This window comes from Hoplias malabaricus, chromosome 15 (assembly GCF_029633855.1).
Source record: "Hoplias malabaricus isolate fHopMal1 chromosome 15, fHopMal1.hap1, whole genome shotgun sequence".
Classification (NCBI taxonomy): Eukaryota; Metazoa; Chordata; class Actinopteri; order Characiformes; family Erythrinidae; genus Hoplias; species Hoplias malabaricus.
Window position 1 is genome coordinate 13,102,036 of NC_089814.1, and position 19,669 is coordinate 13,121,704.

A 19,669-nucleotide genomic window follows, 5' to 3' on the forward strand; every position below is an offset into this window, starting at 1 on the left:
ATGTTAGATCCTCTTTTGTAAGTCGCTTTGGATAAAAGCGTCTGCCAAATGCATAAATGTAAATGTAAATTATTTTGTAGGGAGAGTAAATCTGAGAAACAGAAATGAGGCGGAAAGCTCAGCATGCTCATAGCCCCGTTTTACTGGCTTATCACTGATGAAGCTGTCTTTTGTTATTGCACCTGCTTCAGAAAACCCACTGCTCTATGAGCTTGTCCTGACCTGCTTTCCTTTGCTGCCAGCTTTGTATGAAAGCCTGTGTGATGTCTGCAGGTTTGCAGATTTATATAAACACTAGGCTCATGTTGCCAGTCAGATCTGAAATTAGATTTTTTTTATATTTCTATATTTTATAACATGAAGTCCTGCTGTAATAATATCTCACATGTGGGCAGTTAATATTCTTCTCTGAATGTGTTAGCTGTCCAGGAGAGTTGTGTTAGCAGTTCAAAGAGAAATTGGAAATGGTGGCTAGCTCAGAGGTAGTAGTACACCCTCCAAGTTAAAAAATAAATAAATAATAATAAGTTAATAACTCACTACTTACAGTCAAAGCAAATCTGTGCTTAAAAAAAGTTTTATAAAATGAGGCCCAGATTTGTTTTCCAGCTGTTTGCTGTTACAATGTTTCCTGAAAGAACGTTCAATAAAAGCATTCTTTTTAAAAGTAGGTTTACTCTTTAACATCCCACGCTTACTTAGGTTAGACCACGTGTATTGGTGAGGTTTATGTGGAGCAGTTCTTTAAGAATGCTCATTAAAGTGAATGAACTGTACACAAACTAATGCCAGTTTCTGATGTTCACCTTAATTCTGAGCAAGAGACAGAAATTAACATTCAGCTTGATACATGACCATCAAAGAAAAATAATACACCAGTTAAATTTTATGATTTTTAGTCACATTTATTCATATTACTCACATTACAGAGAAGTTTCCAATTATTATTTCTACAGTCAGAACTAACACAAAACAAACTCAAATGTGTAGGGTATTTTTTTTTCTTTTTTTCCTCAGACACCTCAAATATTTCCAAACCTTCAGAGATTTTCCTGATGTTTATTTTTAATTTTCCCTCTAAATATTGGCAGTTAACAAAGTTAAACTTTGAGATTTTTTTTTACATCTCTAAATTACCAGATGAAATATTTAGACTTTTTTATGTTTATGTTTTTTTTGTTTTTTTCCCCCTGACATCCCATATATTTCCAGAATGAAACCTTTGGAGATGTTTTCCTCCTTTTCCTCATACTCAGTAAAATCTAAAGTGAACCCTTTAGAGAATAAGACCTTTCTGGAGAGTGGAAAGCCTTTTGCCCACAGTGAAGTGTTTCCACTGGGGAAAGTAGACGTGGTGGAGTGCAGTCCAGCTCAGAGCCCTGCCTTTTTGACCTTCGCCTGTTGGCTGAAGGCAGCCCTTCTTCCGCTCAAAGCCCCGCCTCTTCTGTAAGGGGCCCTACCATTTCCGGTCGAAGACCCATGTCCTCTGCATCTCCAACACAGCGCCTGTTCGCCTTCGACTTGCTTCTCCTTGCTCTCCAAACCTCATCCGCACAAAGAATGAGGGCCGTCTGCTCGCTGTAGGCCCGGGCTGCCCCTCACTCACACAAACGAGGAGGGGGCTCGGCTCACTGTGCACACACACACACACACACACACGCGCGCACGAGGAGCCACATGAGCGTCGCCCGGGCCGGTGCAGGCACGTGCGCTCTCGCGCTTTCATAAGCCTCCACAGGAGCTTGATCAGAATGATCCTCAATCCTCAGAAAAGAGGAGAGTATACATTTACTTCAAATGCAGCCACGGTGCAGAGAGCAGCTCAGCGCACGGGCAGACTCACTTCCGGGACCCAGTCGTGACAGCTGCGGCTCTCCGCACAGAACATGTGCAGCTTTTCCAGAGCGGGGTCTTCCCATGGGCCTTCTTCAGTGGGCATCTGTTGGAGGAAAACAAGCACAAGTATGAGCCACGGGCAGCACAGACAGAGCTGAAGTTGATCAGACAGTGTATTGTGTAGTTACAAAGTTGCATGCCAAAGTCAGGGCAGCACAGGGCTGATGAGCACGTACCGTGATGAGCATGCAGTGAGTGTCCTCCAGCTTCCCCGCTTTGTCCACCAGCAGCTCAGCAAGGCGCTGTGAGTCACTCACTCTCACGATGCTGATGTCGTTGTCGAAACAGAAAGCCTGGATGAGGGTGAAGTGGATCTGCAGAGCGATGTCACACTCAAACTCCTCGTCCATCGCCAGCACGCAGAAAGACACACTGTCCGGATCACTGCAGGACCAGAGGGAAAAGTCCATCAACACACAAGCTGGACTAGAACTAGCTACTTGGCTCTGTGAATATATACATGCTCCCTCTAAGCGCTGAAGTCCATCAAGCAGCTCCACACTAGGACTAGACTTCTGATCTGATGACCCCAGATCAACATTTTTACTTTAGGAACTTTGATAAGCCATTGGTCATTGTCTTTATCTTCATCTTCAAATCAAGAATCATACTTTAAGCTGCTTTTACATTTACAGCAGTAAATTACATTTACAGCAGCCATTTCAGTATCTGTTTCTGTCAGCTGCCCAAGACTCTTAACTGGTGCCTGCCCAAGCAAATCGAGAAGGTCTGGAAACTGACTCAACATCATTTATGCCAAGAGCATTGCCGTGGGCCCACAACCATGGAAAGGAATTTTCAATGTGGTTCAAGGGCCAGCTGCACTCAGTAGATTACAGATGCCTGAAACAACCCTGGAACATAGGCATCAGAAGACATAAGAAGTCTGCCCAAGCTAGGAATCCAATCCTAGTCTGGTGGCTACCAACCACAGCTGGTTCTATTGATTCCAACCGTGTCCCTAATTCTAGTCTTTGAATAGGAATGCATGTCTAAGATCAGGTCTCATCGCAATCTCTCTCTTTAGTCACTGTTAGAGCTGGAACTGACATAAGCTGATCTCAGGTCAGCATGCAGTTTGATGGGTTTATTGTCCATTATCTTCAATGTACATTCCATAATCCTGACTTTAATACAAATACTAATCACTAGTCCTCTCATTAAACTCTCAAACAAAATCATCTAACCGTACCTCCAGTGCGTGACAATCAACTACACTTGGACCATTAATGTTAAAAGTCAGGCTAATGTAACAACTAGGCTAATCCAAGCATACATACATGACACAAAATGGTTGTACAGGAAGCCACGTGCTGTAGGTTCCTCTAAGAGTTCCAGTTTAGTAATGAAACACAAAAAAACACAAAGCGACATTGAAGAGCCATGTTTAAGTGTGTGAAGTCTCATGATACTTACTCGTTCATGATTTTAGCGCACTCATACACCCCCGCGGTGAGACGACCCTCATCCCGCGCGCATATCACAGCGTCCAGCAGGCACGCGCCCTCAGAAACCATCTTCATAGGATTGTGGGATTTGTTTCTCGTTTAGAAGCGTGTGTGTGTGTGTGTGTGTGAGAGAGAGAGTGTGTGAGAGGGTGACTGTGTGTGTACAGCCAGGTGAAAATGTGGAGCGACATCCTCCCGGCACGCGACCACTTTTTATAGGCGGAGCGTGGCACGCGCTCGTGCCAGGGACCGCCCTCATTGGCTGATCAGCGGGAGATGAAAGGCAGAAGGCGCGTGCCTTAAGATTGGCAGGATTTCTAAACGTTTCTTTATAGAAAGGGTCAGAGTTCGGCCTCTCAGCTTTTACCATTTTATTCAGCTTAATTTCTGACAGCACAGCTTTTCTCCAGAGGGTGGAGGGATTTGAATGTTTGGTCTTTTTTTCTGTTCGAGTATTGTCAGGACTTGATTTCAAAGAATACATTGGTTCCAAATGAGCACAAGATATTTGCCAAAAGAATTCCACTCCAATAAACAGACGTGTATACAATCTTTAAAAAATAATAAAAAATTACACATTTTTTACAGCTTACATCCGTTATTTTGCTCTGAACAGTAACAATCCCAGAATCCACACCACTGCCTAACAGCATGCAAGACTCAGACCCAAAGAAAGTGTTAGGCAATGTGTTAATGTGCAATGAACTAACTGAAATGTGAGTTATTGATCATGAAGTAGATTAGTGTAGTGGTGGGTATAAGGTGGAGTTTTATTCATGTCAGTGTTATATATATATAATGATTGAACTACGGTATCGGTTAAAGCGGAGTGTCTCTGACGGTGTGTATAGAGGTGGGGTCAGGGTATCAGTTGGTGCTGTGGGTGGAGCTGTAGCTATACAGTATCTCTAGAGGGGGAGGTGAGGGTGTCTGATAATGTTCATATAAGAGTTGGAGTAAGTGAATCAGGTTGGTGCTGTGGGCGGGGTTATATCTAAAGCTGAAGTTGGGTCAGTGTCGCGGAGGTGAACTAGGTCTGAGTCTCTGATAGAAGTCACTGCTGAAAACTTCTGTGATTTTATATATATATATTATTGTTATTATTTTTTTTATTATTATTATTTTTAATGATAGAGAATTACAATAATAACGTATACATTACAATGGTAACTGAAACAAAAAAACAAAGATTCTTTGTGAGACTTATTTTCTTTCTTTAATGTATTTCACCTTTGTCACTTTTATTATATTTACAAATATGCTGAGAGATAGTCTGTGTGGTTTAGCCAAGAGCTCCATGGACCAATGAATTTAAACAATATCAAACACACACCAAAATAAATAAAGAAAGTTCCTGAGCCGCAGTGCCAAGTCTAAGTCCGAGAATAAAGTCCTGTGTGTTTTAGCATGTTGTCAGGACACAAAGAGGAATTATTTCGGTGTGTTTCAGACAAACTGTCCTCACACTTCTGCTTTATTTCTGCCTGATCATATCAGACACGCGCGGGTCGCGCTGAGGTGGCCTTTTACTCTAGGCGCGTGCCATCTGGGGATGCTTCTCTGTCACTATAGCAACGGGGGGGGGGGGGGGGGTTAAGGGTCAATAAAGCCAAAGCTTTCAGATCACTATCAGTTCCTGACTAATGCTCTGCAGCATGTGCCTTTATTCACAGCGACACCAGACAAAGAATAATCGAAGACGAACTTTCATCTCACTCCTGCTGCAGTTAGCGCGTGCACCTAAAAATAAAATAAAATCAGCGATTAAAAACGTGTGCAGTAGAAATGGCAGGTTCTAATTAGACTGTCATTCATGTAAAAGCAAAATAAATAAATAAATAAAAACACACAAAAACTGATTACTGATATTTGGTCGACAGTTTTGAACTGAGGTGGCGAAGTCGACAAAGTATTTACAGTTTTGTACTAAACTAGTGATCAAGTTACAGCCCAGTTATCTTTTTCAAAAAAAAAAAAAAAAAAAGTTAATAAAATTCAAGCTCTTGCTGTTAGAGTACTATTTTAAGGTTTAGTCAGATCATCTTTTCTACAGATTAGACCCTGTCTGAAATCACTGTAAGACTCCTAGAGGAATCCTGTAGACATTCCTGTAGTATTACAATAGATCCTCTTTCATAATGGTGGAGATTTCATTGATCACGGTTGGGGGCGCACGGAGGGGGGGGGTGTCATTACAAACCGAGGCAGATGATGAAAGTTGCTGCTGTTTGTTCTTGGTTTCAGTGGCAGCTGGCAGCACGCGGCTCATGGAGGTCTGAGGATAATGACTCACAGCAGCAGTGAATGGGACCGGAGACCGGGGGTGGGGGGTGGGGGTTGTTACAGTGGCTGCACGCGCCGGAGTGGCTCCATTTGACACCTGTCACTGCGCCCTGCAGATGTGCTGCAACTTGCACGCGCCTCAGCAGCTGCACCAGCTCGTGAATGTGGTGTGGGTTTTGGCTGCTGCTCAAGTTGCACGAAAGCAGGGTTTAAAGTTGACTCACCAGACATCCAATCAGACATAAGTGTGCTGAAATATAACAAAAAAAAAAAACACGAGTTTCCTCATTGTCTAAAGTAACGTATAAACGTAAAGTTGAAAAACAACAACAGCTACAGACGAGGATTAGAGTTGTCTTTCTAATTGTGGTGAAATGGGTTAGTATATGCTATTAAATCTATTTCTGGGTTTCCTTTTGATTGTTTTAGTGTGGTACATGAACAATAGGCCTAGTGGTGGGTGCTAGGGTGATGGAAGCCCTTCAATGGCTGGCTCAATAGGGCTGAGTGGGGGGAGGCAACTCCATCTGCTCCTGCATGTTAACAATAGGCCTGTATCTGCCAGTCTGTTGCCCTCTGTAACCACAATACATTTTATCTGCGGTCCTAAATAGGAGTTATCGTTCTAACATGCAGTAAGACACGGTAATTCTAGAAAACGTGGTTCACAAAAATATCCTCTTATGACTTTTTATTTAACTGTAAATTGTATTGGAAGTTGCATATCGATATCTGTATTTGCATCTCAACTTCTGCTTGATTTGAGAGTTTTGATCAAGTTTGCGCTTTGAAATGTGCAAGTTAAAATGCTTACATTGCACATAGCTTTATATTTGAACCTCACATTAACGTTTGGAGATTAACACGTAAGTGCGCGCGTGCACGAAAGCTTACTCGGCCGGTGTACCACAAACCCACTTTGCATGTGCACTTTTATTGTACGAATTTGCAAACTGCCCCGCAGAAAGCTGCTGCCGGCGCGTCACGTGACTCGTAGCCGGCGCGAGGCAGATTGTCCTGCGGGGCGTCACGGCACGCGCGACTCATTTGCATTTCTATACAGCTCTAATAATAAAAGTTTCTCCACTCACAATAGGGCCGTTTCAGCCCTTCCACAGATGGCCACACTCCACCTGCCCCTCTGCCTGGTGAGGGTGGGGTGTGTTTGGGGGGGTGGGGGGGGCTCTAAAGCCCTTCGCTCGTACTCTGTCACCTCAATACTCTTCACACTTTCTCTCTTAGCTCAAAAACTAGTAATCATTCTGTTTTAAAATTATTTCCTTCCTGCTAACAAGTCTCAAATGCTGTGAGAGTTGACTCAACCCAGTAGCCATTTACAAGTTGTATTTAATTGTATGATTTGCCCACTTGGTAGATCATTAATAAATGCTGGTGATTTATTAATAAATGATTAAAGTTTTCTAGCTGCCAGCAATTGTTGAAAACACTTTAACACTTCCACGACATATACAGGTTTAATCAAACTTCATCTAAATGAGAAAACCTAAAGTCTGTAGGCCAAAACACGAGCGCGCGCACGTATTAGCATCTCCATCAATCTGCCACGAGCCACGCTGTAACAATACATATTAGCATACCAATGCACCCTTGGGTTCAGCCAATCAGAATGGGGGAACCACCTCGGCTCAGCCAATCAGCGGTCGGGGCTTTCACCAGCTGCCACGAGCCAGAACAGTATAAAAGCTGGAGGTCTGCTGTGATTCGGCACCAGATCCTTTCGGGATTACTCGCTTTACTTCTGCTTCTTTTGCTTCTACCTTTGTGGAAACTAACAAACCTCACCATGACTCTGGAGGAAGTTCCCGTTCAGAGCTGCAATGAGAAAGCTCGCCGCGCTGGAGAGGCGCTGCAGGAGGCGCTCGAGTCCGCCAAGGCCAACGAGTGTCTGACCATCGGCGTGTACGAGTCTGCTAAAGTCATGAATGTGTAAGTATTTTGAGATAAATATGAGCTAGAAGTTTCCCCTCAGTTCTTACAGTGTTATTTGTGAGTTGTGCTCCAGAGTTTTAACGTATCTGTACTTTGTTCCGCCTGCAGTGATCCGGACAGTGTGTCTTTCTGCGTGCTGGCGATGGACGAGGAGTTTGAGTGTGACATCGCTCTGCAGATCCACTTCACCCTCATCCAGGCTTTCTGTTTCGACAACGACATCAGCATCGTGAGGGTGAGCGACGCGCAGCGCCTTGCTGAGCTGCTGGTGGACAAAGCGGGGCAGCTGGAGGACGCTCACTGCGTGCTCATCACGGTACGCACCCTCTTCTCTCTCTATGAATACAGCCCTGTGCTGCCCTGACTTTGGCATGCAACTTTGTAACTACACAATACACTGTCTGATCAACTTCAGCTCTGTCTGTGCTGCCCGTGGCTCATACTTGTGCTTGTTTTCCTCCAACAGATGCCCACTGAAGAAGGCTCATGGGAAGACCCCGCTCTGGAAAAGCTGCACATGTTCTGTGCGGAGAGCCGCAGCTGTCACGACTGGGTCCCGGAAGTGAGTCTGCCCGTGCGCTGAGCTGCTCTCTGGGCTGTTGCTGAATTTGAAGTAAATGTATACTCTCCTCTTTTCTGAGGATTGAGGATCATTCTGATCAAGCTCCTGTGGAGGCTTATGAAAGCGCGAGAGCGCACGTGCCTGCACCGGCCCGGGCGACGCTCATGTGGCTCCTCGTGTGCGCGCGCGTGTGTGCACAGTGAGCCGAGCCCCCTCCTCGTTTGTGTGAGTGAGGGGCAGCCCGGGCCTACAGCGAGCAGACGGCCCTCATTCTTTGTGCGGATGAGGTTTGGAGAGCAAGGAGAAGCGAGTCGAAGGCGAACAGGCGCTGCGTTGGAGATGCAGAGAGGCGGGTCTTCGAGCAAAAGGGGCGGAGTCTCTGACAAAAGAGACGGGGCTTCGAGTTGAAGAGGCGATGCCTTCAGCCAAGAGGCGGAGCTCACAGCCGAACAGGCAAAGCTGTCAGCCGAAGAGGCGGGACTTTTGTCTAAAAAAGGCGGAGCTCTGAGCTGGACTGCACTCCACCACGCCTACTTTCCCCAGTGGAAACACTTCACTGTGGGCAAAAGGCTTTCCACTCTCCAGAAAGGTCTTATTCTCTAAAGGGTTCACTTTAGATTTTACTGAGTATGAGGAAAAGGAGGAAAACATCTCCAAAGGTTTCATTCTGGAAATATTTGAGATGACAGAAAAGAAAAAAAAAGCTGAAAATGAAATTTCATAGCTTCACTTTAGAAAGCTTGGGATATAAATAAATAAATAAAAATGTTATTTTGGAAATATCTGTCAAAAGGAAAAAAAAAAAATCAAAACATAAAACTCCAAGGGTTTCACTTTGGAAATATGTGACATGTAAAAAAAAATCTCTTAATTTCACGTTAGAAATGTAGAAATGTCTGAGATGTGAAAATGTGAAAAACTGAAATATTGTAATATTTAACTTGACATAAAATGCTTAATAAAATCTTGAAATTGACTACAGAGTAATGTGTTTATTTTCTTTCTGTGGCTGGTTGTGATCAGTCATTTTGTTTCTGCTCTGAAGTTGGCAAGTTGTATTGCCTTAGTTAGTATTCTTGAGCAAATTTGCATTGGAAGCTGTAAACAGTGGCAGCTGCCCATTGCAGTGGCCTCTGATCTGCATGTGCAGAGCCACAACACAATGGCAGCAACACGCTGTCCCATCAAACTGGGGCCTGAACAAGAGGCCCATTGTTGGAGAGGCAGATGTCTGAGCTGCCATGCAGATCCATCTGCTGTGGTGAGCAGATGGGAGGTGAAGAATGAGGAGGCCATGGGTTGGGGAAGGGGGTGTTGGGCTGCCATTAAAGCTCAGTGTCACAAAAACAGCCTGTGGCTCTTGTAAGGCCTGCTGCAACTCTCAGCTCTGATGGATGGTAGCCAGTGAAAGAGATTGGAAATAAAAGAAATTATGCATGCGTAATTGTTCGGATTTAAAAGCCTGCTCTAAAAGCATGTCAGCAATTGGAGAAAACCTGTCAAAATTTCTTTGAGTTACTGGATATTTAGGATTCCAAATCTAACCTCACTTTTTCATCGATTGCAAATGAATTGAATGAGAATGTTAATTAATTTCTTTTGGTAATATCAGAATTACTAGCACAGAGTCATGGACCGTGTTCTGAAACATCAAATACAAGAAAACTATATTGCAGTGCACTTTTATTAACAAAATAGAAAAATGTCACAACAATTTATTTGTTACAGCTTTCAATATATATATATATAATCCACAGTAATGCATTTTATATATTATTAATCTCTGTTATGTTTGAAATCTTAAAGCACATGTTTTCATTTTTTTAAATCCTATATGCACTTACACATTCAGAACTTTATCTGAACAAGAGGAATTCTTTGATATTTATTTCTTATATTTTTCTGTTGATAAGAAGACATACAGTATTAAGGGCAAAATGTGAGTAAAATAAAAGCATTTATGTGTGTGGTACAACTGAGATGATCACCTATTGATTTTAAATTATATAAAAATTGTTAAGTCATTATTTAATTCATTGTCATTTATAAAACATAGGGTTTAAGTTTTTTTTTTTTCAAAACGTTAATATAAAATTATATTCTGTGCTACTATGGAAATCATCACACACTTTAGTAATGATAAGTAGGTTAATATGCACACGGTGCAAGACTATGAACCTTGCAAACTAGAAAAAGTGAAGTCCATGTGTTCAATTAATTAATTAATTCATTCATTCATTCATTCATTGTCTATAACCGCTTATCCAGTTCAGGGTCGCGATGGGTCCAGAGCCTACCTGGAATCATTGGGCGCAAGGCGGGAATACACCCTGGAGGGGGCGCCAGTCCTTCACAGGGCAACACAGACACACACACACATTCACTCACACACTCACACTTATGGACACTTTATTTTGAGTCAACAATCCACCTACCAACGTGTGTTTTTGGACTGTGGGAGGAAACCGGAGCACCCGGAGGAAACCCACGCAGACATGGGGAGAACACACCAACTCCTCACAGACAGTCACCCGGAGCAGGAATCAAACCCACAACCTCCAGGTCCCTGGAGCTGTGCGACTGCAACACTACCTGCTGCACCACCGTGCCGCCCTGTGTTCAATTCTTAAAACATTAATTCACTCATCTCTTACCCTCTCTCTTATAACTTCATAATAATTTAACAATTTCCCTCGTTATTTTCCTTTGCATGGATTTGTACAAACAAAGAGGTTTAATGGGTTAAGAGAGCAAACACAATTTTGAGGTGTGTCGTAAATTCCTGTATGCACGAAGACTGTCCCGTTTGGGGTCTTTGACTACACCTGTGATCACAGGGGCTCCCTCACTTCCCCTGCTTCTTTGGATCCTATGCAGCAGGATGCGATAAATCCCTGTGACTGGACTCCGACTGTTCTTGCTCTGGTTGTTACGGATGTGTACCTCAGTCACACCCAGTTTCTGCAGAGCAACAAGCACCTCCTCCTCGTCTTGGTTCAGCCTTCCTGAACCAGCCTCCAGCAGGTGCATGGGGTTGGGCTGGTATGAAGTTCGAGAAGGTCGAAAAACTTCAACAGGTAACAACCATTCACAGCCCAGCATCTGGTCCAGGGCGTAGCGCTCTGAAGGCTCTGGATTGAGAATGCCCCGGATCAGACGCTGACATGGAGCTGTCACCCAGGTAGGCAGGACATAATTCCCCTCAAGTATACAGCGCCGCAACTTAGGGACAGTGTCAGCGCGGAAAGGCATGGTGCCAGCCACCATGAAGAAAAGGAGGACACCCATGGCCCACACATCTACAGGTGGCCCCATGTAGGTCTCATCCTTGAACAGTTCAGGAGCTGCATATGGAGGCGACCCACAGAAGGTGTCCAGCATCTGGTTACGATTGCTGACCCGCGTACTGAAGCCAAAATCTGCCACTTTGACACAGGCGTTGCAGGAGTAGAGGACATTTTCTGCCTTCAAATCCCGATGAATGATGTTGATCTCGTGCTGAAATATATAGCAGTTGCGGTAAGAAATTACACATGCAGTTAATCGCATACCAAAAATTGCATTTGGCAAAAGTAAAAAAATACAGTAATCCTTCACTACTTCGTGGTTCATCTTTCGTGGATTCGCTACTTCACGGGCTTTTTTATTATTTACATGTATTAGACTAGGCCTGTACGTGACAAAATATATCATTTATAAGTATTACTTACGTACAGTACATGTCCACCTCCGAGTGAAATTTACTGACGCTAAATCACAGCTTAGAAATGACTCTATTAAAGAAACTGGTAGGATATCCAGGTTCCAGCTGAAAATCATGATAGAATGACTGTTTAATGCAAAGGGTGGGTTGTTAACAGTACAAGGAGGGTTTTCCAAATACTCGTTAAATACATAAAAAATATCTTTTCTCTACTTCGCGGAAATTCGTTTTTTCGCAGGTGGTCTTGGAACGCATCCCCCGTGAAAAACGAGGGATTACTGTACTTGCAAATCTTTTCTGAATGGCTGTCCTGAATTGAGTGTTCTTCAAAAAGCAGTCCAGGCTAAACTAACCTGCAGTTTGTTTATTTTTGTGCCCTCACACAAAAATAGTCACTTAACACAAACTAGTTATTGAGATATCATTATATAGACAGAACGAACTGGAGATTACATACAATGTTTCATAACCTTAACAAATTAGCATTTGTTTAGTTTCTTATATTTATATAAGGACAAATTTGAATATTTATTATTATGACTGAACATTTTGTCAGACTGCTTCTAACAATGACAACAACAACAGCAACAACATGGGCTAATGCAGCATTGTGGATCTGAATCTCTGACAGTAATACCAGCGCTTCCTGTTTACACACTTGAGGCATTACCTTACGTCTCATAAGACTCTGCGTCAGAAGCTCTTGCCCTTGAAGTGTTGGCATAGGGACATTAACCACTTGAAAGTCTTTGTTAAAAAGTTTGACCTTTGTAGAAGTGGTTCTCTATCCTGGTCCTGGTGGGCCTCTGTCCTGCATCTTTTAGTCTTCTTCTCCCTCCATCACCCCCACTTCAACTTTAGAAGTGGTTGTTAATTAGCTCAGTCGTTGCATTTGGTGTGTTGGGAGCAGAGGTATGTCTAAAATGTTCAGGGCCGTGGCCCACCAGGACCAGGATTGAGAACCACTGCTTTATGGTCTAGACTTTTCAAAACTTCCTCTCGATGGAGAATCCCAATTCAAAGCTCAGAGTGGGTCAGGACTTAGTACATTCACTGTCCATCTGACCCTAAATGGCTTTCCTGCTGACTGCTAATACCTGGTAAATAAGGTATTATAGTGAGTGGAATGAGATGTGGAACTGACCATGTGCTTTACAGCAGATAAGATCTGGGCAAATACAATCTTGCTGTCTGTATCGGAGAGTTTTCCCTGAGTGCTTATCCTGGTGTGGAGGTCTCCTCCTCCAGCGTACTCCAGAACCAGGTATAATCGACATGGTGTCTCCAATACTTCATAAAGGCGCAAAATATTTGGGTGATACAAGCTCTCCATGCTGGAAACCTCTCTGGACAGCATCCTTTGTGTCTGCTGGTCCAGCCTCATCTTATCCAGGATTTTAAAAGCAACCTTGTCTGTAGTGAATGCACAAAAAAGAGAGAAGCAAAGTAGACATTGTGCATTAATCCATTTAGCCTCCAGTTTTGTACCTTCACTAACAGGTTTCCATAGAGACCCCACAAATCAGCCTTGTCTCTTAATTATTCCTTTAATTTAATTTAAATGGCAGAGGCTTAAGTGCACACCCCAAACCTATACATTCATGGCTACACAGAACATATTTTCAAAGATTAATTTTTTAATCATTTAAAGTAGCTATAAATAATATATATTAGGATCAAATTGGTAAAACACATGTCATTTACAAGGTTCATCTTTCAACAACTTACCTTTGGTGAGTGCATGGAAAGCCAATTTGACTTTGGAGAAGTTTCCGCAGCCGATCTCACCACGAATCGTATAGAAGCCGATTCGTCTTCCTACAGTCAGATCCTTGATGGTATTTTCATCATGGCACATATCCAGTGTTAACTTCTCCAGGGGTGTGAGGCATCGAGGTGGATCTTCGTCTTCATCCTCCTCTTCCACCTTTTCTGGCCCACAGTCGGAGCTGTCTGTCAGGCTATACAGGCTGTGCCGTGGCACATGCGGAGACACCTGACCAGTGCCCTCACGCATTGTGTTGATGTTTAAGGCTAAAAACATCACGAAGGGGGGATAAAATCATAAGTTAACTTCCTCAGCTCATTATATGAATGTACAGCTCATGGCCTGTGGTACATTTGTAATTTATTCAACTGTTTATTTACAAATTATTCAATGTTCAAAATTCTGCAGTACTTTGCAAAACATTTTCATTTCAGGTAGATTTCATAGTGAAAAAAGGAAGAGTAAAAATGAAATAACATTTAAATAACTTTTAATGAGTTTAGTCTTAATATTCAGAATTTATAAAAAAAAATACTTTTGAATTCTTCTGGATCAAGACTACATCGGCTATAAATATTTACCCTCTCACAATGACAAAAGATGTATGATATTAATGATATATTTAGCTTTTTACCTGTGTTATGCCTTCAAGGGTAGATTAAGGCACGATAGTTCCTCCAGTCATAACACCGCCAGCATTTGTGGTCATGCTACATCCCAGAGTTGTTCTTATAAATGGAATAATAATTTTAAAAAAATTTACCAAACCTTACATGTTGTCCTCCATTTCATTCAGTTCACATTAAAGATGCGTCACACTCAACTTCTGGGGAAATCTTAGGTGCCTCCTCCTTGCTATTCCTTCCCACTTCATCAGTCTGTCTTAGTTGCAGTGTCGAGGGAGGGATTATGCTGGTGTCATGTATCTTAATCTCTCAGCTTTATTTAGGTGTACCTTAATCCTCCTCAATTCCCAGAGCAAGGCCTGTGAAGCATGAAAGACAATGAGGTGAAATGACAGACTCAAAGGCAAGCAGCACTGATGTCTTCTTACTGACTATATAACAACGGAAATGCTGTTAACAGGATGGCAACAGTTAACCAGTAGATTTATTGCACTGAATAAGTTTTATCTGATTTTAATGTGATAGATCTCTGGTGTGTTCAGGGTACAGGGAAAGATCAGACATTATGTAACTACTAAATGAGATTAGGGCAGTCTCTCTTCGACACACAAAAGAATTCGGCAGATAATGTGATTATACTTAGCTACATCCTTAGACGGAGTCTTGTAGGCTGCATTTACATTCAGGCACGTGCAGGTGTTGTTCCTCTGATGTGTACACAATAACGTCAGGATTATACTCAACTGAGCTGAATGTAGAAACCTAATGTCAAGAAAAGTTGGGACGCTGTGCAAAATTTAAATAAAAAGAGAATGATTTACACCCTATATTTAATTGAATCTAGTACAAAGACTACATTTCAAATGTTGAAACTTGAGAAATTTGAGTTTAAAAAATATATATTTCCCTATTTTGAATTGGATTCCTGCCACAACTTTCAAAAAAGTTGGGTCATTGACATGTTTACCACTGTGTTGCGTCACCTTCTTTTAACAACACTTTGCTTAATATAGGATTATTCCTGCTCAACAGTTCAGATCTCTTCAGCTGAGTATTTACCTTTGTTTATATATGATTTCTCCTTTGCATTTGATTTTCCAAGTGTTTCTGAGCCCACACAGCAATTTCTTTTACAGAATCATATTTTTAATGCTGTACCTTCTGAAGGTTTGAAGATCACAGCCATATTTGTGAGTTTAAACATCTGAAATGTCTTCTTGTAGTCTTTGCAGATAAATATTGTTTAAATTATTTGCACTTTACAATGATTTTATTTACATTTTGAGAAATGGGGTTTGTACTTCCTGAATATTTTGTTTGAACATGAAACTTAAAAGAATTGTAAATTTTAATTATGTTTATTGTTTAATTCTGGGATGACATATTCTACTCATCTATGTACATTGTTTATGAGTGTTTTGAGATCATTAAGAAGACATGTCTGTCACAGAGATCCAGGCATATGAACCACTTTTACAGCTGTCTTTGAAAGAGGCAGTGTTCTCCAGATATTTTATTCTATGTAACCAACTCATCTCTGTGCAGGTGTGGGTAGAGGCGGCGTTGAATGACAAGGCATTTCTAATGATGAGATTTTAGGTTTCCGTGGCAGTGTTTATTTGTAATGAACACATGCTGAACATGTCTGCCGTGCCTCTCCTTATAAACTGAACCAAACAAACAAATTAATGAATTCCTATACAATCAAAATTGTAACAAAAGACTTCTGTCAGACGTTATTGCACAACAAATGTACCCTAAAATGCAGGATAAATCCAAATACAATCCTAGTTCCAGCAGTGTAACTGGACAATCTGTCAAATCTTCCTCCTTTTCAGACGTGACTCAGACACACCACGTAGATTCTGCTGCTCCAGCTCTTTCACTTTCAGAAGCAGAGCCTCAATTTCTCTGTTCTTCTCCTCCTGCAGAAACTGCAGCTTCTAAATATCAGCAGAAAAAGCATACAGTCACAGACTAAAATAGCCAAATCCAACAATTATACTGTAGTGCAACTCACTCTTTTATAGACGCTCTGAGGGAGGAGTCCTGGGCCTTGGGGCTGCTGCTGGGCCACGACTGCCACACTCTGAGCCCTGGCAAGTTTAGCACTAAACTATGAACAAAGGTAATCAGCGTTTATGAAGACACAATTAAGTTCAGTGACAATTAGCTTTTTTTTATTGGACATTTTCATTGTTAAATAAATTAACCTCAAAAATGTTGTCTTTTGTTAAGCTGTGTCTTCACCTGGTCTTAAATCAGCCTATATTAGACTACTATTTGTATTGGGGAACATTCAAATTTAGATGGGCTAAACTCATCCTATTGGCTTAACAGTTATAGAACAGTCTTCAGTAATAAAGAAACTTCAAATCTGAAATAACTACTCTAACCAGAAACAATTTCAAGTTTTCATTTGTGCCAATGGACCGATAAATGTCTAGGTTACTAACACTGAAACTGTGATGAAGAGATTGAGGCTGTGATGTTACCGTTCACTAGATTCTCTACATCTAGAAGAATTGCTACATTTAATTGTCAAGTCTTGCTTAAGATCAGTTTAATTACTCTTTACTATAAACTGGTAAAATATTTTGAATGTACCTCCATTTGTAGCTTCAAGACTTCGCTTTGATTTTCTTTCTCCTGTTCCTTCATTTTCCTTCTCATATCATCCAAAACACCTTCCTTTTTATCCAGAGCCTCTTTTAGGTCCATCTCTTTAGACTCCACTTTTGGCAAAAAGTAAAAATTACAAATTATGAAACCACATCCAAAATTGCCTATTCTCTGTCACCATGGTCTAATTTCACTTAAGAACATGCTCCTACTCACACTTCCTCTGGGTCTCTTTAGCACAGTCATTCATCTCCCTCTGGTGTTGCTCTTTCATAGCGCTCATCTCATTTTCCAGCCTCTGAACACAAGTGTTCCTTTCCTACATGAACGGGTCAAATATCACAACAAAAAATCTGTTAATTATTTATCATTCAGTCAGCCATAACTGAACGGTGAGTGTAGAAAAAAGGATGAGGTGTATAAATAAATAAATAAATAAACAAACAAACACACACATTAGCATATCCCTGTATATTTATATTCAACCCAATATGTTTCAACATACCTCCACTTGAGCTTCATTTTGTTTCTTCATTTCAAGAACAGCATTTTTCAACTTCTCTTTTTCAACTTTGTGAAGGTAATAAACACACAGGACTGTTTTAGAACCACATGCTGCAGTTACGGTTTTTGTATTTTACATATCTATAAAGACTGAATTGTAGGCTGGCATATAAAATGTCTTACCTCGAACATCACTCTGTTGCTGTAAGGTGTGCTGGAGGCCTTTGATGGTCTCCAGCAGGCTGTCTTTCTCTACAGATAAATATTTGGTGTTAATATATGCATACTTCTGGTAGTTTCTGTTGGCAAATAATTGTGACTTTCTTGCTGATTTCGTAAGGGTAACTAAAGATAGTTTACAGTAAAGTAGTGGTTTCTAAACGTGCCCGTTCAGAAGTCACCTGTCAGGATGTAATCCTTATTATCTAATGCTTTTATTCAGCAGTGATGAGCATTGCCTACCACTAGGGTGAGACAAAGACCATGCTCTTTAGTTGAGTACGTTTTTTTTTTTTAAATGTAGTTTAACAATAAAGCTTTAAACCGTTTTGAAACCGTCTTATATAAAAACTTGTAAGCACTGTTCACAGCAACAGAGACAATAAACGTTAATAATCTTATGGTTAGTTGAGACCGTGCTAGATCGTGTCCTCTGGCTCCTGTCACCACCACAGAAAATAATTATAAACCTTTTATTGAGCTAAAATGCAAGGATTTAAAAAGAGAAAACTGTAAAGGTCCCCACTGAGTATAGCCCCCCCCCTAAAAAAACGAATCTCTGTTAATCAAAATGTAGAGGGTATTTCCAATATAACATTCACTAGTTAAAAGTTGTTTAGATTTAACACCTATACTACAAAGAATTAATGGCAGCGCTGGTGGAAAAATACGTTAGAGGATACGCGGCCTCGGATAAAATAATGCTAATTCTTTTCTCACCTTCGCTTAAATGTTTTTCCTTGTTCTTTGAAAAATTTAAAAGCCTTTTAGTTTCGTCTAATTTAATTTCGAGAATGTTATTCTTCCCGTTCAGCTCCGTTATTTTCTTGTAAACACAAACACAGGCAAATGAATTTTACTTAGCGCTACGTGTAACTGAGTAACCTCTCTAATTGAAGTCAACTGTTAAAATAGCTACATATTTGTGGTGTTGTTCACGATATATACTTGCTCCAGAAGGTTAAAATCTTGAACAAGTTTAGTCAGATTCACTGCTGTTTTCTTCATTTTCTGAAACCGAAAACACGGTTCTGTTTATGTTATTACTGGCTAAGACGGCTATCGCTAGCTATAGCTAAGCAACGACAAAAGTAGCCGCGCTCCTGCACCTCTTCTACTTGAGGCTCCATCCCAAATAGCGCACTACACTCAAATTTGTGCAATATGTAGTTTATGAAACTACGAATTCTGCATCCATTCAAGTGCATTTATATTAAACCATAAAAAAACCGCACTGTGAGACTTTTGTGCACTATTTGGGTGTAGGAGCAAGAGTTGTATGATCTCTGTAGTGCACTACTTAGGGTGTACTAAGTTATTAAGATTCAGGCAGTACCAAAATGGCCGTCGATTTGTTTTGCAAAAATACCACATTTAGATAGATATTCATTTACCATTTGATATAATAAATCCTGGAATAAATGTATTGTATTTTATTAATAATCATTTAGAGTTTAAACCTAGACAGTGATTTTTTAAACGGTGTTTAATGTGCAATAGTTCAATGCTTTACGTTATTCATATTAATGTTATAATATTGATACTATTATTATAGTATCATTAACTTTAATAATAATGTTAAAACAATAAGTGTTTAAATAATTTAATTTAAACACTTTAAATTTGAGCACATCTCAAATAAAACTAAGTAAAAACATCACTATTAAAAAAAATAATAAGAATCATAAGCTCAAGTAAAAAAGAAATGTTTTAAATCCCTTTTTAAAACTCGAGATCATCAGGTGTCCTGATATGGTCAGGAAAGGCATTCAGTTTGTGAGGAGCAATATAACAGAAAAGCCTGTTCACCCAAGGTGCTGAGTTTTGTTCGGGGACAGGAGAGGCGATTTGAGTTCACAGAACAAAGGGATCATAATGATGTTTGTGGTGTGATGAGTCCTTTCAGATAGAGAGAAGCATTTCCACACTTATAGATTAGGAGAGAAACCTTATTCAACCCTAGCAGAGACAGGAAGCCAGTGAAATGCATGGAGGATAGTTGTGTTTCCGTAACTCTCAACAGGATCCATGCAGCACTGTTCTGAACATACTGTGAAGATATGTTATTTGGAATCCCAACAAGAAGTG

General features: G+C 41.0%; 4 protein-coding genes across 5 annotated transcripts; 1 reads left to right on the plus strand and 3 right to left on the minus strand.

Moving 5' to 3' along the window:
• Positions 1-1,759: 1,759 nt before the first annotated feature.
• LOC136668776 (growth arrest and DNA damage-inducible protein GADD45 gamma-like) lies at positions 1,760-3,515 on the minus strand. Its single transcript, XM_066646474.1, has 3 exons — positions 3,313-3,515; positions 2,073-2,280; positions 1,760-1,939 (listed from the first exon to the last, which is right to left on the minus strand). Exons 1-3 carry the CDS (start codon positions 3,417-3,419, stop codon positions 1,823-1,825), a joined length of 432 nt encoding a protein of 143 aa, XP_066502571.1. The 5' UTR covers positions 3,420-3,515; the 3' UTR covers positions 1,760-1,822.
• A 3,393-nt stretch (positions 3,516-6,908) lies between these two features.
• Positions 6,909-8,961, plus strand: LOC136668317 (growth arrest and DNA damage-inducible protein GADD45 gamma-like). The gene is made up of 3 exons (XM_066645772.1): positions 6,909-7,574; positions 7,686-7,893; positions 8,044-8,961. The coding sequence occupies exons 1-3, from the start codon at positions 7,228-7,230 to the stop codon at positions 8,158-8,160; spliced, it is 672 nt and encodes a 223-aa protein (XP_066501869.1). The 5' UTR covers positions 6,909-7,227; the 3' UTR covers positions 8,161-8,961.
• A 965-nt stretch (positions 8,962-9,926) lies between these two features.
• Positions 9,927-15,460, minus strand: nim1kb (NIM1 serine/threonine protein kinase). The gene is made up of 4 exons (XM_066646283.1): positions 14,245-15,460; positions 13,571-13,876; positions 12,987-13,255; positions 9,927-11,637 (listed from the first exon to the last, which is right to left on the minus strand). Exons 2-4 carry the CDS (start codon positions 13,857-13,859, stop codon positions 10,882-10,884), a joined length of 1,314 nt encoding a protein of 437 aa, XP_066502380.1. The 5' UTR covers positions 13,860-13,876; positions 14,245-15,460; the 3' UTR covers positions 9,927-10,881.
• Positions 15,461-15,612: 152 nt separating this feature from the next.
• Positions 15,613-18,872, minus strand: LOC136668914 (coiled-coil domain-containing protein 152-like). Of its 2 annotated transcripts, none has more exons than XM_066646664.1 (8): positions 18,530-18,872; positions 18,302-18,407; positions 17,546-17,614; positions 17,364-17,428; positions 17,075-17,177; positions 16,844-16,971; positions 16,257-16,332; positions 15,613-16,179 (listed from the first exon to the last, which is right to left on the minus strand). In XM_066646664.1, exons 1-7 carry the CDS (start codon positions 18,587-18,589, stop codon positions 16,261-16,263), a joined length of 603 nt encoding a protein of 200 aa, XP_066502761.1. In that variant the 5' UTR covers positions 18,590-18,872; the 3' UTR covers positions 15,613-16,179; positions 16,257-16,260. The 2 variants fall into 2 exon arrangements, with proteins under 2 accessions (XP_066502761.1, XP_066502760.1); XM_066646663.1 differs by having other exon boundaries at positions 16,257-16,352.
• Positions 18,873-19,669: the final 797 nt, after the last annotated feature.